This window comes from Cygnus atratus, chromosome 3 (assembly GCF_013377495.2).
Source record: "Cygnus atratus isolate AKBS03 ecotype Queensland, Australia chromosome 3, CAtr_DNAZoo_HiC_assembly, whole genome shotgun sequence".
Taxonomy (NCBI): Eukaryota; Metazoa; Chordata; class Aves; order Anseriformes; family Anatidae; genus Cygnus; species Cygnus atratus.
In genome coordinates, this window is record NC_066364.1 from 70,445,681 (window position 1) to 70,467,173 (window position 21,493).

The 21,493-nt window shown below is 38.5% G+C and overlaps 1 protein-coding gene across 3 annotated transcripts in view; it reads right to left on the reverse strand.

Annotated features, from left to right (window-relative positions):
- Window positions 1–21,493, reverse strand: part of GRM1 (glutamate metabotropic receptor 1) — a 185,178-nt gene that overhangs the window by 39,930 nt on the left and 123,755 nt on the right. For all 3 annotated transcript variants that reach the window (XM_035538548.1, XM_035538550.1, XM_035538549.1), the window contains exon 4: window positions 1,849–2,095. In XM_035538548.1, coding sequence (XP_035394441.1) covers window positions 1,849–2,095 — 247 coding nt within the window. The remainder of the gene's footprint in view (window positions 1–1,848; window positions 2,096–21,493) is intronic.

Here is a 21,493-nt window from a genome sequence, read left to right on the forward strand (position 1 = left end):
TTCCAGCTGTGAAAATATAAATGAGAACAACAACAAAAAAAAAAGTAAAAAACCTCTACCAAAAATAACTCACCAAATTCTAAATAGGCCAGGAAAGCAAGAGAAATGAACCTTGCTACAGACCAAAATGATAGAAGGGAGAAATTCTATCATCCTGACCTACTCTGGAAAATATCCTGATATAAACCCTCCTATATTTTGAATTCGGGAACTGTTTGTTCTAATTCTGGAATTTATACTGATGAGAGTTGATGGGAGTCTCAGGTTACAAGATAATGTATAATATGGGATAAAATTGGAAAATTACACCTAAACATCAAACTACATAGCTAAAAACTAGATAAAGCAGCATATGCAAAGCTGGAGTAATGCTTTTATGGAGATAAATAGTGTATACAAAGTTTAAAGATATACTAAACAGTACTTTCTCAGTATTATCTAAACTATATGTACAAATATCTGATTTATACATTTGTGTTAATAAGTGTGTGCAAGAATGTAAGGGAATTGCTTGCCTCTAGTTTCGAAGTCTGACTTAGCTCATTTATACCTTTGACTAAAAAAAATACAGTATGCAGCACTTTATGAGAAACAAGACCAAACTGACCAGGTTTTTTCTTATTTTAAATGTAATGAGCTGATTAAATGTATATACTGTGTTAATATAACAAGAAATGTAAATAGAAAATGGTAAAAAAGTTGGTCAGTTTTGATAACAAAAGATAGCAAGAGGAGTAAGAGTTGCTTTAAGGCCACCATGTCTTGCAAATACTCTTTGAAGGCATACACCAGGCTGCACACTCTTGTTTATTCCAGAGCACTCTCTTTGTGCAGTGTTGGCACCCAGATGCATTTATGCAATAAGCCCAAAGATGGAGTGAGAGAGTCTTTTATAACACTTTAATGACTCAGTAGCAAAACTAACTTAAATGAGGTAACCCCTGAGTAGAATTCAGTTAATAATGAATCATGTACACCAGCAGCTGAATTAAATTTATTTAAAACAAATAAATAAATAAATTCATCTGGGAGATGCCTCACTTAAAAGAATTGGACAGAGTCCACAGACCTAAATGAAGAGGAAAAGATTTATCAGCTGGCTCCCTTAAGAGAAACAAAGGTGATGTCCAAGTCCACAAAATTGCTGTCTCTCTCATTGCTTGGGTACATATTGTGTCTGCTAGGGAGGGGTAGACAGTAGCAGCTAACAAAGCTGGAATTTACTGGACCCCAAATGAGTGAAACCCAGTACCTTCTGGCAAACACTATTACTTATCCTGTTCTATTCTGACCTATCTTTGAACTCCGGGACAGCTGAGCTTATTTGAAGCAAGATAAGGAAAGCACACAGGAGTTCAGCAAGCAAGACTAAATACTGTCTGGCACAGATGCACGGCTGTCTCCCGGGGCACTTGGAGTAGCTGAGATCCAGTTGGAAAAGGATGTGCTCTACAGCCCTACCTTCAAAACCTCAGCAAGCAAATGCTTTGTTAAATTCCAAGCAACTGCATTAGGCCCTTTACGTAATAAAGCCCTGGTGGTGAGCCCCAGTGCTAGCTTAAACACCAAAAGTCTGTGAGATACATGGTCCGTCCTCTCCCAAAACACTAGAAATGTTACAGGGTTTATTATAACTCCTGAGTCAGTACAAGCTGTAGCTATCAATGCATCATGTGTTACCAGTGTTATTCGTACCTGCTAGTAAGACTAACCCAGATAACTCTGTTTCTGTCTCACACTATGCATGCTTTTAGCAAAGCAGCCAGAGAAACCTCCATCACCAAATCCAGGAACATTGCCACCTTCCCAACATCTGGTACAATTAGTTGAGATAAAAAATCTCTTTACCTTCCAGGGGCATCTCCCTTTTCATCAAACCAAACTTCTTCTCCAGAAACACCAATGAATGTGGACTTCAGGAGAAACTCCAACAGCTTGCTGCCGTCGATTGGCTTCATAGCATCACACAGCCCAACGTGTCCAGGACAAAGGGAATGATGCATATTTTGGAGTCCATGAGCCATGGCATATATAGCATTGATGACAAATCCCATTTTACTGTCCTGAACATAGTTTTCTTCTAGGCTCTCATTGCCTGTTTGTAAAAAAAAAAAAAAAAAAAAAAAAAAAAAAAAAAAATTATAAACAAAAAAGGAATATGGAATAACAGAAAATATGGAAAAAGCAGTGAGAAGTAAAAAAAAAAAGGGGGTTTCTTTTTCTCTTATAAAGTTTTACATATCTAAGAAACATAAACAAGGTGCCAGCAAGGAATTAAACCAATAATTAAAAAATGAAATAAAGTGAAATTGGCTCTTCAGAAAACCCCATTTTAATCAAATTGTCAGCTTTAATTTGTTCATTCTGGAATTTTTGCTTGTCATTCCACAAAGTTATTTATGGATAAAAGGGTTAAACAGCCCAGCATCAGAATAACACATTTAATCTAGTACAATTTTTATAAGCAACTTGCTTAAAGTTTGATTTTTTGTCACATTCGAAGACTATTTTTGAAATCTCATTTTTTGGGGGGCCAAGATAGTAATGTCTGTTTCAGTGTAAATAAGCAAACAGTGTAAATCAGCATCACTTCTCAAGTTATCAGAAATAATCATGGTAGATAAAAGTAGTAGTAGGCACACCAATTTGGGATTACTACAGAGAGCCATACAAAGCTGGTCACACTAAGAGACATTTTATGTAATTGCGGCTTAGAAGATCCAGCCTGGGCTGGCATTGAAGTCTCTGTCCATTGATCAGGAACAATGTGGCAGTGAAGGCTTTCCCCTTTTAGCCCCGATCTGCTGACATTCAGGCCCTGCCAGAGGGTGCCGTTTGTGGCTGCATTCCAAGCCAGGGCCCGCCAAGACCGGGCCGTCCCCCAGTTTCCTGTCACAAGCTGCTGGACGCTGCCAGCGCCAACCCCGAGTCACGGAGGACCCGAACCACATGGGTCCTGAGGGCGTAAGAAACCTCCCTGTTTTGTTTCTTTTCCCCTGAGTCATCCAATTTCAATATGCTCAAAACTGCAAGATGCTGTCATCTGTAGGCCTCCCACGTTACGCAGTGTTAACAGGCTTTTGCAACCCAGTCTCTGGTACTTTGTCTAAGTAACACCTTGTCTGCGCTAGGAAAGTAGGATGTGTGAGAGACTAGGTGTTAACTGACACTCCTGAAAGCCAGGTTGGAGAAGGTAGCTGTCATTTTCATATGAAGAAAAGAGGAGAAACTACAAGTTTACTGAAACTTTCAAGTTAAAAACCAGCTCCTTCTCCCAGTGCAGATATTGTATGGCTTTCAAAGCAGGTAATCAAGACAATCCTTACATTCATCCTTGGGAAAGACTCAGATTTGGGAGGCCTTCTCCATTTGTTTGCCCTACAATTCAGAAAGGTCACCTGGGGATTAGCACAGATTCTGAAGAAAGGGATTTCTAGGTTTTGTTCTCTGGGTTTCCCTTGCACAGGACATTGGTTGCAACTGGGCAAGGAAGTCTTGCTTCAGTAGCTATTTTCCAGATGAGCAGAGCATAGCAAGCAGTTGTAATGGCGAAGAAAGAAAGCATTGTGAAAATACACATAATCTGACTGACTGGATTCATATGCTCCTCACACTGAGATGCACTCACTGCCAGCACCACCAAACAAGGAGCAGCCAGATAAATATTTCCCAGAGGCAACATATCTGCCACTTTCCTTGCAGGAAAAGATTCGTAACTCCCATTCAAATCACACCCCATTCAGATCCATGTTATAAAATACAGTGAGAATAGAAACCTTATATGTACACTGACAGAATATTTAACCAGGGAAACAAACACTACGGCACTGCATGTACTACTCACTTACAGTACGCATGGCACAGTCTAGGCATTTGTCCCCAAACTAGTTTATGTGTGGTCTGAATATATTATCTCTAGGTTTGTTTTATCTGCTTATTAGTCCCTTAGGACTAACACAGTGTGAATTTACCACAGCTTCTGCCTTCTTGTAGAGGAAAATGAATGTAGAAAATAAATGTGTTCTCCATCCTGACATGAAAGAGAGGTGGAAAGACCCTGAACTCAGCACTGCAGTTCTCTGCCATGGTAGCCTATTGGTGGCCAGCAGCTGAAGAGATCACAAAATGACAAAAAGAGGTCGCAATGGTTTTCTACCTGAGAGTTTATCTGAGATGCCTTCCTAATTTCTCAATTAATGAAAAAAAGTATAGGAACATATTCAGTGACTCTTTCAGGAGATAATGGCAGTATCCATATACTTTTCCTGAGACAAACATTCAGATGGCTGCCAGAGGTAGAAATGTTTTAAAATGAGACTATTTTCCTCAAGTATGTATGACCTTAGCAAAGCACAGATTTGGTTTCTCATATTTCAATATAATGTGCGTACCTCCAAAGAGAATAAATATTTGATGGTGGGAGGATTTGCTTTCGACTAAGTACGAGTGAATAGCTTGCATTGAGGCTTGAAACGTAGCCCCACACTGCAGAGGTGACTGCCTTTCTGCACTTGCAGAAATAGTTGCACTCTAGTGGAAAGTAACATAAGAAGCCTCATCTGGTAATGAATTGTCCACAGATCAGTAATATAAAATTCCCTATGTGCAAATAAGCTATTTCACAGTAAATCTACCATGAGAAGTCATGCTTTATCTAAATTTAACTTCCCGCTGGCAAAATCCAATTTATTTCATTTCCACCATTATAAGTTATTGATATACTCATGTATTTGGGCTTGTAAAAATTCACTTACGACAATAAGTAAGAACTGTTTTTTTAAGAAAGTGAGATGATGTAATTATGTTTAGCCAGAGATAAAATACAGGAAATCAATGATCAATTAAACTTTCACAGGACACTTTCACAGGTTTTAAGAAACGCAAGAACTATATTTTGTTTGTTATGAGCCTTGTCTATAAAGTTGCTATTTTTCCCTTAATGGGTCTTTGAAAAGAGCAAAGCAGAACTCTGGACTGTGAAACTTTCACTTTTACTTCTTCTCTCTCAAAAATATCACTGATCTACAAAAACTAACCTGAACACTAGGGTGAATTAACATTAAAAATAGAAAAGTATTTTGTTACCTTTCTTATTTATTTATATTTTCGAGGGACCTTAGTTTTTACTAAGCAAAGAAAAATTGTAAGTCATGTTAATATCAGATTAATTGAAATCACTTGAATTAGGCCGTTACCTTTTTGAATGACATTGAAGTATTCAGGTGTCCTAAATTTCACGCTTACTTATTTTTGTGTTGGATGCAATGTAAATCTTCCTTTAATAATTTCCTTTAAACAATTCCTCAAAGGTTTGGGTCATTTTTTCTTATCAAAGTTTTGTTTTTATTCTCTTTTATTTGTCAGTCATCATGTGAAAGATGAAAAAAAGAGGGAGTCTATACACACATAGTCTACTTTAAAAAAAAAAAATCACAACATCAAAAAACACCCTGACTGTACACAACTGAAAAATGCTCCCAGCACATCTAAATGTAATATCTAAGTAGATACAGGACAGAATACAATCTCATGAAACAAATTGTTAGTCTTTCCTTTTACTGTAACGTGCCTCAAAATTAACTAATATTATCTCCAGGTAGGTACTTACAAGGAGCTGAATGTAAAGCAACCATGAATACAGTCTAATGCCTTTGCTGTGAAGTAGGTGTGCCACTATTGGTGTTCTCAAGAGCAGAGAGGGTACTCATACAAATCTCACTTGATAAACTGAAATTAAGAAAAACTATACTACCAAATGAGGGCTAGAAGTGACATAAGCTTTAAGGTAGAAGGTAAAGACAGGAAAAGCCTACACTAATATTCAACAAGAAATTAAGCACGAATGATTACTTGTTTGTGGTCCTCAGAAAAGTTAGGACAGGAAGGAATTTGGGATGGAAAGAAATGTAAAAACATTTTGGTTGGAGAATCGGATCAATACCTAGCCAGTTGGTAAATTTTGAACAAATATGCACATTTGATAAAGAACACAGTCTGTTCACAGATGACTCCTGATTGGAATAAAAAGACAAAATCTGTTGAATAAAATTGTTATAAATGATAATGTTTGATCTGGAATAAGCAGATATTTTTATAGTTTGTTGCAGACTGCAAAACGAACTGTCATATGCTGAATATTTAATATCATATAAAAAGATATTTTGTTCTCTTGGTCCAGTTAATACTATTATGAAAGCTGTCATCTTTTCTGGCAGTCATGACAGAAGGATGAAGGTCTTAGAAATGGTATACACTGCCTTCTTCAATTGTAATGGTCCTTCCCAGGACTGAAATGTTTTGTGGGTAAATCATACGAGATTTTAGCTTTATTGCCAGTTGTGTGGCGGGGGGCTACTTTCAATATGAGTGCTCATATAAGCAAAGAAATTATTTTGGAAGTACAACCAGGGCTAAATTTCCCTGGGAAGATGAAAAAAAGAAGTCTGCCATACTTGGGCTGTGTGCAAAACAACCTGGCACAAAGCCACGCCAAAGAGTGAAGAGTGCTTCCCTGACAAGATGCCAGGCAGCAGATCATGGTAACTCCATGATCTGGTAGAGCGGTACCCAGGTTTGCAGCAAATGTCCCCATGTGTTGGAGAAATCATGGAGGCAGATCTCCTATCCTCTCTTTCAGTCCCAACATACACTGCCTTACCAATGACTCCGAGCAAACATGACCATCTGGCTCTGTACAAGTTTGTGAGTGACATAACATGCCCTTGGCAAATAATGGAAGTCACATATCTTGCAGTGTCTTATAAGAGAAGACCTGACAAACTTGGACCCCACCAAATTTGTGCCATAGGATCTTGCAGGGAGCAGGGCAGAAGGCCAACATGCTGAAAAGTTAGGTCATTTCAAATCTGGGTCCCTAACGGTAGCAGCTAAAGATTATTTTGGCAACTAAATGGCACATGAAAGGTGATGAACAGACTTAGCTCATTTTTTTTTGTTTGTTTTTGTTTTAATGAATTTTAGGATATTTGTCTCCTTGGAAAAAATAGGGCACTTTTATTTAGATGCATAACTATCTAATTAGAGCTTTATCTTTGGACACATAGGAGAGAAAATGCAATTAATTCTACATTTCTCTTTTGTCACATATTCCTTGTATATTTTTTCTTTTCCTTTATTGGGATTATTTTATCTTGTTATTTATCATGTTATTAAGAGCCAAATTAAGATTCTATTAAATAACTTTTGCAAAAGGCTTCTTTTGTTTAAGCTCATTTGGCATTATGGGTTCAGGTATTTTACAAATATTGCCAGTTCTTTCTTTCTCACGTTCTATTTATAACATCTCTTATGTTATCTAACAACAAGGATAACAATATAATTATTTAACAAAATTCACCTTAAGGCATTGCAAAATGGTTACTAAAGATTATAATGCCTCTAATTGTAATTAGTATAGAGACGATGTGTTCACAACCTGCACACTAAATGGCTTTCTCTGCATATCATCTTTTTAAAAGCAAATGCATTCTGTTCATTAATATTATATGACAATGGAATCTGAATAAAATCTTCATCTATTGATGGTATAGAGAGGAATTTGTTGACTCCACTGCTCTCATTAAGTCCAAATGTAGTTAGAGCTAAGAAGTCAGATTCATAAAAGTTATTTGTTGTATACAAAAACATCCAAATGCCCATCTGTTTCAGCCCACAATCAAATAAGCAGCTACAAAAAAAAAAAAAAATCTGAAGTTGTGTTTTCAAAAGTAACTGCCTGTTATCCAGGCAATTCCAGCTGTAGCTGCCTGCCTGAGAAGGAGAGGCCAATAAATGTTAGTGAGTGATCAGAACAAGTAATTGTGGATCAGGGCTGCAGGCTTTGCTTAGATTATTGTAATGGACTGTCTCAATGACCTTGGTGGCTCTATGTACAAGCTAATACGACTGCTGGAAATTTGTGCAAAACTGATTTTGTTTGTTTGTTTCACCAACCAAAAATAGGATAAGAAAATAAAAGGCTTTGTTTCAATCTGAATTTAAAAATTACTCAATTTTCATGAGACAGAATGATAGACTGAAAAATTTGCCACAGACCATAATAAATGTTTCATTTAACCTACAACAGATAATCCTATCATAGTAAATTATTTTTTCAAGTATGGTTTCTGCCCCCAGAAAGCAGCTCTTTTATTGTTTTCAAACAAAAGCAGACCATATGTGTAATGGTCACTTCCCACGTTGATGTCCGCATGTTTGCAGCAGGGAAGCAAGTTCAAGAAGCAACTAAATACAGTGAGATGAGAGGGTCCTGACTGATAGGACACACAGGAAGGATGGTAGAAGAGCTATCAAAAAGACACAAGATAAAACAGGTAATTGATTCCCATTGTAATGTAAACTATTTGTTTGACTGGATGAAACTCTACTACTTGTCAGGTAAGGGTCAGGAAGGAAGTATTATTTAAGAAAAAGGATCTTTCCCTAACTGCCTCCTGTCACCGATCTATACAAAATAGTGCAGTGCTCTCAATAGAATAGCAAGTGGCTCTGCCATTTGGCAAGAGTACAGAAAGCTTTCACCAGGGCAGGTAAGAGAGGGGGAATATCTTACAATGTGAGGGTTTGATTTGAAAACACACCAATAAACATTGGAAATTTTACGGTACTCATGAAGCAATAAATGGAGTTCACAGGGTTGCAGACTTCATTTTCAGGCTGTCATTAAATCAGAAAGGTTTCGCTTCCATTCTTTAAATGTTTTTTATTTCCCCAAGCAAAGAGATTCTCTTCATGCAGTCATATTTGATGCATTTTTTTCCCTGAAAAGCTAGGATACGATTACAGTTACCAGTTGAGATACTCTGCTATTTTCTTTTTGAGCACAAGGAAACCTATGGGTCTCCCAGATACTACTGCTACGCCTGGTGAAAGTTGCCTTTTAATTGGGATTGGTGTATTTCTAGTTTTAGATAAAACTACAGAGAGAAGTGAAAACAATTCAAAGGCCAAGGCATTAACTGGATGCTGACTGCAGCAAAAGCTGTGTGCAAGGAGTTATATATTTTCACTAGCAAATTTAGACAAATAACTAATGACCTTTTTTCTCCTGGAATAAAGCTGAGCTGGTGAATATATGAGGGTCTTTTTTTCCCTTACTTTCACCTACATATCTTTCATGGATATCAACTCAATCACTAAAGAAAACCATAATAAGAATTCAGCCATCAAGAGGCGCAGGTTCCTCTTTGGTTCAGATGTCTAACACTTAAACCTTAAAAGATCGGTCCTCTTTTTAGACACACTATACACCATCAGTGTCTTCAGCTTCCCTGCCTGTTTTTGTAAGGAAGCCACATTATCCTTCAGTGTTCAAAAAGACGTGTCTTCCTTTTGTCTCTCCCTGTGTGTTAGAAGCAGTAGGGAAATTTTTAATTAAATTTACTTTCTTGGTTCTCCATATCATGTTATGTAAGCACATCAGGGCTTTAAAAGCTTAGTGTCAAAGACTCTAGAATAAGGCTGGCATACACAAATATGACAGTGCCACAGTGAAGCTGAAATATTATGAGGGGAAATGTCTGCACAAGCTGCTGACTCACTCATTAATCAGATGCAGGAGAGTCTCAGAGTCACTAGGCTCTGGGCAGGGGACTGAGCAGTGCTGCCAGCCCTGAGCCAATGCTGAACTCACAGGTCCAGCCCTTACACAACACAACTTAGGAGCAAAACAATAGGAAACAGATCTCCTAACTGCTATTGTCTTCCACAGTCTGCAAACTTTGCTAAGCAGACACAGGAGTCTGAAGCTCCCTTCCCCTCCCTGCCTTTTCTGCCTCTCTCTATGGACATTCAGACTCTCACACAGCCATATGACTCCAGGAAAAGCAGATTTAAGATGTAAACACCAAGTGACACTGCACATAACTCATGCTCACATTGTGGGAGATGACAAATCTGTGTTCCAATGTGCCTGTGCCCAAGAGAGCAGAGAGAATTTTCATTTTACATCTCATTTTTACTGACCCACAGGAGCTAGGCTCCCAAAGGCTTTCCCAAAGGCTGGCTGCAGCTTCACGCGAAGAGGAAGCGGGGCCATGCCTGATGTCTGTACATGACAGTGCTCGGGTGAGCAAGCAAGCATGCCTGGGTGAGCTATTATACATTCACTGACACTCCCAGATGATGTGCAGTGCTGCAGCCTTTCTCTGGCTTTGGGAGAGGCTAGGGGGAAGCTGGAGACCTCTGAGCAGCTAGCAGCGTGACTGTGCCAGCACTGCGTCACTGGAGAGGGAGGCAGGGGAGTGAAAAACAGGCCTGCAGTGGAGAAAAAGTTCTTTTTCCCTTTCTCCATAAATCTGCATTGCCTGTTCTCTCTTGTGTTGGCTAGCGGAAAAGAAAGGGCTCAAAAGGAAATATAACATGCTACCTAAGGGCCATGCCAACAGCAGAGCTGCCTGCATGGCAGCCACACCAGGAGAGGGCTGCCCCCGGAAAGGTTGTTACTGCCAGTAAGAGTTGAAAGAAACTGGTCACACACACACACACAAAAAAAAAAAAAAAAAAGTTGCAAGGATACATGGCCACAGAAAGTATTTATAGCAAGAGGAACATAAGCAGAAAGCTGGATAACTAGGAGCGAACTTTCTCTGCAAGTTAATGAATATGGCACGTGGTGTTAAATACAGGTCTGGAGATAAATACTTACACCAGATGGCTTGAGAGAAGCTCAACAACCTAATAAGGCTTCTGTTGGGGATGACAGTATGGCCCAAAGCCTCTCTGTTTCTTCCTTCTGGGTTAAAATTCTGTTGATGTTACAAAGAATTTTACTGAAGAAAAAAAATAGGGTATATGGCCATATGAGGATGACTTGCCAAGATTCTTTCTCCTCTAAACACATCTGCAAGGCAGTGTTTGAAACCTCTTCTGACACGACTGTACATATCCACTCCTATAAGCTGTCAAAGACCTAGTAAGAAATCTTTGCACTGTTTCTCTTTGTTCCTAGCTTTTAGTAGAATGACCATCATGAAATAGCTCTGCAGTGATGACTGTTTTTTTAATGAAACGGACTGATAGATGTACAGAGTATAGCTCAGTGAAGGGAAAAAGAAAAACTGTCTGCCTTAACCCCCCCCCCCAAATAAAAAGGATCCATGCTCATGACCTTTGTGTGTGTTCTTGCGAGGCAATCAGCTTGAGAAATTCAATTCACATAATGTCCAGTAGTGAAGGAACATTACCAAAAATTGACAAGAAGGTTAATTTTTAAGGTTATTGATTACCTCATTTAGGCTATTATCTTAATTCCAGTACTTTGGAATTAATAGACTGGAAAACAACCGAGGAAAATAATTGTTTTTATTTGAGATAAATCAGTTTCTGTGTCTTGGACTCCCAGGTAAACACAGGTCGGATTTTTTAGCATCAGTTCAAATGGTTTGAAAAGAAACATTACTTTGTATTTATGTGCCACCTTTTTCATGGCTGCCTTTATGAGCCAAATTGAGACAATACATACAACTCCCATCATGCACATGAAAATGAACTTTCATTTTTTATGCACATTCTAGTGATAATGATTGGAATTAATTCTATCATGAACAGAGTGAGCTGTAGATACTTAACCTACTGAATGGTTAGAAGAACGTCTATATGTGGCCCTTCTACCTTCTGGTCATTCATCACCAAATAAAATACTGTGATCAACTATTGGAAGACTCATGGAATTGACCAGAAATCTGTCAAGAAATTACAGTGACTTATTAGTAGCTATGATCAAATACCCAAATATAATGAATGATTATACTCAAGTCTTAAAACTAGAAATCAATAAAACTCTACTTGCGATTCTGAACTTGGGGAATTCATCAAGTTGGAAGCAGTTTAGGCTTAAAAAAAAAACCTACTCTAATGCAGATAGTTAGGACATTAACACTGTGCTTGTTAATAACACTAATTGACATGTTTATTATAGAAATAGGCAACATAGGAGATAAACTGAAGTGATTCCAGTGCCTTTCTTAGAGACAGACAGTAATTATTATGAGAGCTTGACAAATAATTGTTATGATTAATTTGTTTTTCTTAAAAGCTGGACAGTGTACAAACTGCCTGCAAAATGACCACAGCATATTCTATTATTTATTTGAGATTATTATTTAACTTCTACAACAAGTCATTATTTCTCAGCTCCTATTTTAATTAGAAATGAATATTTCATCTTATAAGCAGGAATAATATATGCAAGCAGATTTTTGTTGTTGTTGTTCCCTGATTGAATGGTTTGTACATGTAATCAGCAAAGACACTGATTTCAAATCCAGATATAGCATCTGAAATCCATCTTATTATTTCATTAACTGACTAAAATTTAATGCTGACAAAGATATTTGAACAGCCAAGCTCAACCTTAGATTTTAAAGGACATATGCAATAACAATTATTTTAATGGAAGATTCACAAACAGTATGAATGGAAAGGAGGCCATTTACCCTCTCTGATCCAGAACAAGCCATACTCTGATCTGGCATCCCAATCCCCCATCCCAAGACATTCTTTGACTGCTTTTTGTTCGTTTGTTTCAATTCTTTTATTTTCTCCTGTCCTATTTCTTGGCAATATGACAGCAGGGAATTCAATTTGTTACTCCTACTGCATATTCTGTAGTTGCTGCTGTCATTCGCAGTTCAACCATAACCTGTCTCCGAGCCCCTTTTTCAGACTTTGTAGGGCTCCACGAATGCCCTCAATATGCTCTCAAAGCCTCAGGCACCATTTTAATATGATTGGTTATTATCACAGAGACCTTGAATGCATCTGCTTTTCTTGCTTTCTTTACAAATTGCTCAGCTAACTTCTTCCTCTATTGCCATCCTAGATCCTGACACAGTCTTCCTAAAGGCTGGATTCTACAGAGAACATTTTCTAAATGACCTGTGGAGAAATGATTTCAAAAAAAAAGAGAAAACCCAACCTTCAGTTTTACCCTCTCCCTCAGGTAACTATGTAGCCTTGTTGCCTTACTCGCATACTCCATTAAAGACATATTTAGAACTACTATTCTTAACAGATCTGTTATTTGGAACAAGTCTAGCAGATAATAAGTTGCTGCTACTCTTACAGGAGACAGGAATGAGCACACTTAAAATTATTTAGAAATCTAAAGAAATATTTGCAGATTTTGATGTTATTTGGCTAGCTTCAATCATGATTTTCACCATTAATAAATGAAATTGTTGAGTCAGATGCCCTTACAGATATCCTATTATAGCATACAGAGAAGGAGCAAATGAAAAGGACAGGAAACAGGACTGATTAAATTTCAAGTGTCATGCTATTCATACAAAGCCTGAGACTTTGTCTGCAAGAGGAAGACAAAACTCAGTAATTGTGCTGCAGCTTTCAGAACATTAACCATCCTGGATACTTAAATTAGGAACCTGAATACATACTCAGGCAACTAATTAATTGATGCGATTAATACCTGAACTTCTCTAGTTGCTGTTGACTTCCATGGGAATTACGGGAGATCAGTACCTTTAAAATCAGGCCAGTTTATCTAGGTCTCAGAGTGTGCACTTCAAGAGCCTAATTTTGAGCATGTTCATTGGAAAATGCAGGCTCAGAACAGAAAACAAGCAACCTTCATATAAAGCATAGAAGGTATTACCACTGAACAGGGCAAAGAAGTTAACAAGAATCCAGTATCATTATATGTTAAATATTCTACACCAGTACAACACACAAACTACTAATCACAGTCTTTACATCAGGGTAGAAAAATATGATGAAAATAATAAAATACATGTTATTCTTTAACCTATTCTCTCGGGAGATCTCTGCTCCAATCTGACATGGAGACGGCAAAACAGAAAAAATTGCATAAACTATTCTCAGTTCATTGATCTAGACCTGTAAATAACTAAGTTTTAGTTTCTAGTTGTCTGTGTATGGGCATGAGATCCCAAGACCGTCAAAGGTGTGGGTCAATAACGCATGTTAACATTGGATGAAGTACTTCATACATGGTAGGAGACTCTGTGGCTGGCAGGCACAGAGTGGCTGGCCTAACAGATCTTTTCCTAATTTAAATTCCAGTGGTTCTGTGTGAGTCTGAAGAACAGTCAGGAGAGGTACCTAATATTTATCAGTGTTAGGGACTGACCACAGCCCCCATTGCCCGTTCCTCTGTGCCACTCCGGTGGAGGAGGTAGAGAAGGGTGGATGGGCGATGGTGTTTGTAGTTTGATTTTTGTTTCTCACTGCTCTAGCTTGTTAGTAATATGTAATAAATTATATTAATTTCCCTATGCTGTGTCTGTTTTGCCTGTCACAATAACTGCTGAGTGATCTCCCTGTCCTTATCTCAACCCCTGAGCCCTTTGCATTGTATTTTCTCCCCCTTTCCCTTTAAGGAGGGGAAGTGAGAGAGTGGTGTGGTGGAGCTCAGCTGCCCAGCTGGGTAAAACCACCACACAGTGTATCTCTCATCAGCCAGTACTAGTGGTTTTCTTTTTCTTTTATTATTACCATGAAAAAAACAAACCACTTTTTCCTCATTTCTGTTCTTAACATTAAGGTGGTATTAAGAACACCATCATTAACTTACCAAGAATAAAGTAATGTGAACACCAATGTGTATCACCAAATTCCCCACATTTATTGATTTTTTTTTATTTTATTTTAAATATACCATCTCCTCACACAAGAAACCTCCTGTTTGTGGGACTGGCTTCCTAGGACCACAAGGTTGCATGCTGATGGGTGGACTTCACATGTGCGAGGTAACTGCTGCCCACGCAGACAAGGCTGCAGCCCTGCAGCCACAGTTGCCCTCATAGACTGCTCTTGTCTCCTGCGATCAAAGGCAGCTGCTGCAGCTGCTCTGGCACTGGGGGTGAGCAAAGTGGTGTCAGCCACACTAACCAGAACCTAGCTGGATCATATAATTTAGCAGAGCACACTCACAGTTTTCTTTTTAAATTAAGGGTGGGTTTCAAATGACTCGTAGAGATATCCAGATATTTCCTTGCAACTCTTGCAATATGCAATGCATTAATCACACATGCACAGATCACAAAGATCCACTATGTTTTCCCCCTAACAAGCCGACTGGACATGTGCCCAGAGTTGTGTTCAAGTACTGTATCACAGAAAAAATTCATTTTAATGCAAAGCTAAGATTAGATGCTTCTGAGTGACGTCTGCACAAGGACAATGCAGCACTGATTAGTAGCGAACTAGAGCTAAGGAAATCAGAAGACAAAATAAGTGGGCCTAATCTTTATTCATGCATTTAAAAAAACAGAAGCTGGTCTTTCAGATCTGAAAGAATTTCAAAAGCATTCATTTTAGTGCACCTCCTTTTTTCCTCAGTGTAGCCAGACATGACAATGCAGCAAAAAAAGGTCTATCTAGCCCAGCCAAAAGCAAATTACTAAAGTACTTGGGATTTCATAAGAAAACTGGTCCTTGTGATGTGAACTCCTAGACAAAATAAGCCTGGAAAAACAGGCAGAACAAACTGGCTTTTGCAGAAAGTAGATGACACACTGCATAACATGCTGCATAGAGTGTTTTTGCTTTGAAGGGAATAGCCCTGAGTTTCTGTCCCTGTAAAGCTAAGTTTGAACCAAGAACTAAATTAAAGGTTTGAACTTGCAGGTTCCGCCAAAGTTGCTTTCTACTATACAAATCATAAAAATCCAAGCTGAAAGATACCTCTGGAAATCATCATCTCACACTTTGCTGTGCTGCAGTAGCCCTCTCTGGCTCAGTCAGTAGCCCAGCCTAGCTCAAGAAGCTGTTTTCATTATTTTTCCCCTGTTCCTTCCACACTGGCAGAGTTCTGCACTTCCCAGGTCCTCCCAGTATAAGTGGAAAAGCAGCAGTTTGTTCTGGCAGCCCTACTCTTTGGAGCATGCATCTTCCATCAGATTATTCTCCTTATGGATATGAGTATAGTTTATTCTAGTAGGAAGGTTTGTAATTTTTATGGTTCACGTTTTACTACTCTGGCTCATAATTTATTGTTCTTTACACCACTGTTCACCCAAGATCTATTAAGAGGACCCTGTTCATTTTAAGAATTCTATTGCCTATTTTTCAGCAAATATCCTTGTGCACAAAGAGTATCTCTGGGCTGCAGCCAGATGTGTGAGTGTATGGGTGCACACCTACACATTAGATCCTGCTGTATCTCCTTTGCACCTGTATTTATGGGGTAATGAATGCCAGTAACAAAAACCTGTAAAACAGCTAGATGAGTTTAACAACTTTCCACCTCCAGGTAAATGAGAAAAGGGAAGAAACAATCTAATAAAATACCAGGAGGGCTGACGGAAGGCAGCTGGCCTTGTTTTCTGATCAGTTAGCATTATTATTTCATCAGGTTTACTTACAGATTTGGTTAAATGCTTATATCTAGGGTAATTGGTCTGATGCGTGAACTGCACAAAAAATTGATTTCTAGGAAGAAGTCAATTAATTTTAATTGTGTCCTTTTGTCCTCCCCACACTGCAGGTACAAGTTCAAAGCGTCTGTGACAGTCTGAGCAGCCAGGAGTGCCCCTGTCTCTCTCCAGGCACAGCAGACAGGAGCACAGAGGAGGCACCAGGGAGCATGATTCATATGTCCTGTTCCTTTGCAGCTCCGTCGGTTTACTCATGTAATGGAGAAGGCTGAATGTCACAAGCCTACATGAGGATTGTTTTAATCCCAGAAGTGGGAACTTTGACTGTTAAAATCCATAATGGGAAATGTACGTGTAAATATTAGAGTGAGAAAACTTTTGTGATATCCCACTATAGTACGAATATGTTCTGTAAACTGTCTTCTGTGCTGTTACAATGGCATACGTATACTATTCCTTTCCTTTATTTGATGATGATCTAATTTTTTCATGGATTCCAAAAGAAGAAAAATAGATATTGTGATTGTATTTTGATTGACAGCCTGGTTAAAATTTTTGGAAATATATAATATTGGATAAATGAAGCTACTTTCTTCAGAAAATAAGCTGGGAGCAAATGAACAAAATACCTGACTGCAGGTAATGTCTTCTCTTAATTATGCCTATGATTTATCACATATAAGGACATTATTAAACTTCCTCCTCTTTAAACCTTAAAAGCCATCTGTTACTTTGTCTGGGAAATAAAATGAGCCTCCAGCTCTCCTGTCTTATCTGCTTTAAAAAAGCCTTGACTAAAAAGTGTAGCAGCCATAGTTCTTTCAGATAAATTGTCCTTAATATGCTTCATTATAGGTGCCCAAGAGATTGAGATCAGAGAGTTTTGACCCCTTCTGTGGGATGAAGCTTAGATCTCCTGCCTTATACTGAGAACATAAAGAAAGAACTTCATCTGCTTCTCTACTCCACAGTATAAAAGTACGATAGAAATCCAAAGCAGTGGTTAGGAAGGGTGAGTCAGGATACATAAAGTACAACAGATCTTGAAGAAGTCATGATATGTCAATAGCTTGATTCTATTGCTCTATGAGGTGCTCTGTGAGAGAACTTTATAGGATTAAAGGAATTTTCTCAGAGAAGCGCCTATGGACACCTCTGACACAGCAGAATGAGTTCTAATAACATCTGCTGGATTTAATTTCTCCAGTACACAGCATAACCTTAAACATTCCGAGAACTACTCAAATCAGCTCTCAGTAGAAATGCATTCATGCTTTCTGCAAAGGATAAAAACAATGAAGTACATAGCCTAAAGTGTTTTGCTTACTATATGAGAAAATTAGGGCTCCATGCCATCTCATATAAATTAATCAAAACTAAAATTAGGTCTTGAGAAAAAGTTCATGATGAAGAGAAGTTCTGAAGCTCCTGAGCTACCTTCCAGCCTTAGTGATTATGTAATTCTGTGACTTTGGCTGCACTCAATCTGATTGCTTGTCTTTCTGTTGTACCCAGACAGGAATTAGCAGATAAAGCAATCCTTTTGGCATGTCCAAGGTATGAGTAATCATCCAAGGGAACTTGGCTTGCAATCTCCTTTGGAATAATAAAAAAAAAAAAATCTACATTTCTTGTTCTTGTCTGCCACAAATAGGTTCACAGACAAATAATCCTTCTCCTCAAAGATCAATTGAATCAATGAATGAATCATGAATTGCCCACTTTGTTTCACTTCACTCTGTCGAAAAATGTCTGTGCTGATTGCCTGCCAATGTATTTTGTTGTCCCAGCAGATGAACTGCTGTGAGCATAATCTGATGTTTGTATCAGTTCCATAACCAATTTCATAACTGTCTCCTGTGGTGCAGAGGAGTACTCATCCCACCCAGTTCACACAAATGGCAGCCATTGTATTATCTGCCAAGAGGTGAGCAGGCATTTTGTAAATCAGCAATTAGACCTCCACACAAGTGATTGAACTGTACTGAGTTCTACACCCTCTCCGTGTGAGAATTGCATTTAACTCTGGTCTATGTGGGCTCGCCAAGTCCAACAGAGAAACATTTGTCACTGTCCCCACTTTTTGTGGGGAGAAAAGAACTTCTATTCAGGCTATTTCTATCAGATCAGAGAGCAGAAAACATCCTACAGAGCTGTTGGAAGGGTGTTTGTCACTTGATAGGTACAGTCTATCACCTAATGTTGCTGTCAGCATACAATCTTCAAAATGTTGAAACAACTGAGTTTGATGAACCGAGACAAGTTGTGACTGCTGCTTGGAGCAGTGCCTGAGGTTGAGCACTAAGGAAACTCACTGTCAGGTCCATCCTGAGCTAGGTAGTATCTCAAATTCAGAAATCAAATTCTTAGTATCTCAAATTCAGAAGTAGTTTTTTTCTGCTCATGTTAAAATGGACTACTCTGTTCTGACTTTTCATCTGAAGGGTATGAAGGATGGTGTGAAGTTCTAAACCTCCCATTGAGTCAGCGGTCCATACAAAGATGCAGGACATGCTCGGTTTCCTGAAGTATGTAGTTACTAAATGGAAAACACTGAAAATACATTAGTGGCATAAACAGTTGAAGAAAAGTAACTTGGTACTGGTTTTGGCCTTCTAGAAATCAAAGAAACTACAAGAGAAGATCATACAAAAATCTCTTTTCTATTTACAAGAAAAATTCTAGGCTTGAATCTTGTTGTGTTGAGAAGAGTATCTTCTATAGCCATGAGAAAGAGAGAGAGACAGAGAGGTAGACACTTATGAGAGGCATATGGCTATAACATTAACAAAGAATGAGTCAAAAATAGCTCCCACTCATTTGGCTGCCACCCAAATGGGAAAAGTATTGTGTTGTTGTTTTTGCTGTTTTTTTTTTTTATTATTATACAAAAGAAAGGAATAATCCGAAGGAGCAGGTTGTTTTCTCTTCCCAAGAACTTGTGCTACTACTACATAGTACGAGTAAATCCAGATAAAATATTTTGAAAATATGGTCAATTTTTAGGCAGCCCTCAGACTTCACAAATAGAAGGCACTTGGATTTGCTTCCTTCCAGTAATTCTTAGCCCACATAGACTTTTTTTTTTCCTAAAAAAAAAAAAAAAGAAAGAAAAAAAAAGCGTGTACAGAGTTAATTGCAACATGAGAATTCCTGAAGGAGAACATCAGTCTTCTCAGGGACTGAGTGAGAGAATTCAAGTAGTAATTCCTGCCATCAGGGGAGGGCGATTTCTAGGAACTTCTTTTTCCTTGCTTCCTAGAAAGCCTGTAATCCCGAGCTAGTGCTGACTCGACAGTAATGGTGTGTGGGAACTTGCAAATGCAGCAGCTGTAATTGCTTGAAGAAAGGTCCTTGTCTATCCATAAATGTTAGAAATTGAACTCCACATTTCAGTGGCAATTCTGAATAAATTACCCAATAAAGTGATTAGGTTGTATATGAGAAAATTATACTGGGCAAGCAGTAATTGAAGATGTTCAACCACAAACTTTATAATTATAATCTTTTCAAACTGTATAGGTCCAAGGATTTTGAATCTTTTTGAATAAGGTAGTTGGAGAAAAACACTCTCTTCTCATTTTTTTGTTTGTGGTTGCTCCTAGGGATCCCACTGTTGGGTAACTACAAATACATTATGATCTTTTAGACAACAAAAGTATCTTTTGCCCTTGGTTTTCTTTTTCATTAAGTAGCTTCCTGACATAATAACTCTCCAGTGACTGAAGATGAATCTACTACCTTTGAATCAATTCCTGTTTATACAAAAGTGCAGGTGTGCTGTGTTCTCAGTAATGACTACCAGTGCACTTCTGGAATACTGAACAGATCAGGACCAGACATAATCACAATGTGTGCTAATAATGTGCATGGAGTTCTGGGAGTACAGGGGACTCAGCTTTTTCCATAATACGGAATCCTATGTAAGTTGTTACAGGAATACTGATGGCATACTGTGAGGTGAGAGTGAAAGCTCTCAGATATAATGGAGTTGAGGAGCTCGATACTAGTGTTCAATATCGATAACTTTCCTGGGGTGATGGAGTAGGACTTTAATTTATAGTACAACAAGGAAGTCAGAACTTAGTCTGTTGGTACTTTTAATGGATTTCAAATTCTACTGTTTATTATTTATTGAGCAATACGGATTCTCTCCTTCAAATCTGTGCATACAGCCTTCTTTGTGAAGGACAGAAGAGGCATTTCAGACTTCTTTTTTTTTTTTTTTTTTCCAGAGAACTTGTGAAGAGGCCTGTCTCCAAACCTGTGATAGGTAAAGAAGGCAGTTTCTTGGCGCTGCCATAGTAGACCTTGGAGATTAAGGCTTCATCAGCAAGCATTGGAGCTTCTAGTATTTGGAGTAGCACTCTTAACCCTGCAGAAAGGTCAGGTAAAGATATGTGTGTAGAAAACTGGTGGTACCAGACAGTCACCAGTCAGCTCTGTGCAGTTAAAGAAAAATACAACAACAAAAAAAATTGTACTGATCCCATACTCGCTGGGGACATGCATGTCTCCTGGTTCTGTAGATATGCTGTTATTAAGAATAGATACCTTGTGGTGTTTCCCTTTTGTGATCTGAGACATTTATGAACTTCTCTGTTCTACGTGATAAGCCTGAGGGTTATCAGTGGTTCATCCCCAAATGTAAGAATTGAACGCTTTTCAGAAAAGCCTAAGAAGTATCACCTTTTGAAGTTTCGTGCAAAAACTTACAGCTTCTTAGAGGAGGGAATCATAGAATCGTAGAATGGCCTGGGTTGAAAAGGACCCTAAAGATCATCTAGTTTCAACGCCCCCTGCTCTCGGCAGGGTTGCCAACCACTAGAGCAGGCTGCCCAGAGCCTGGAAAGATGTTAGAGTGCCTAAATTATGACTATTAACTGTCAGAGTTTACCAATCCTTTTGTATTTCTGTAGTATTATCCAAATGTAGCCATTTCTGCCTCTGATACCTATTGTCTTGAGAAGGACAAATCACTAGGGCAGGCATGTAATGATACCTCTGCAGCATCCTCTCCAATGTCCAGTGCCTTCAGCCCTGGGATATCCTCAGACAGATTAGTGTGTTATTGTTGTTTTTTCTCCCATAAAACAACCTTTATTCATTTATTTGTT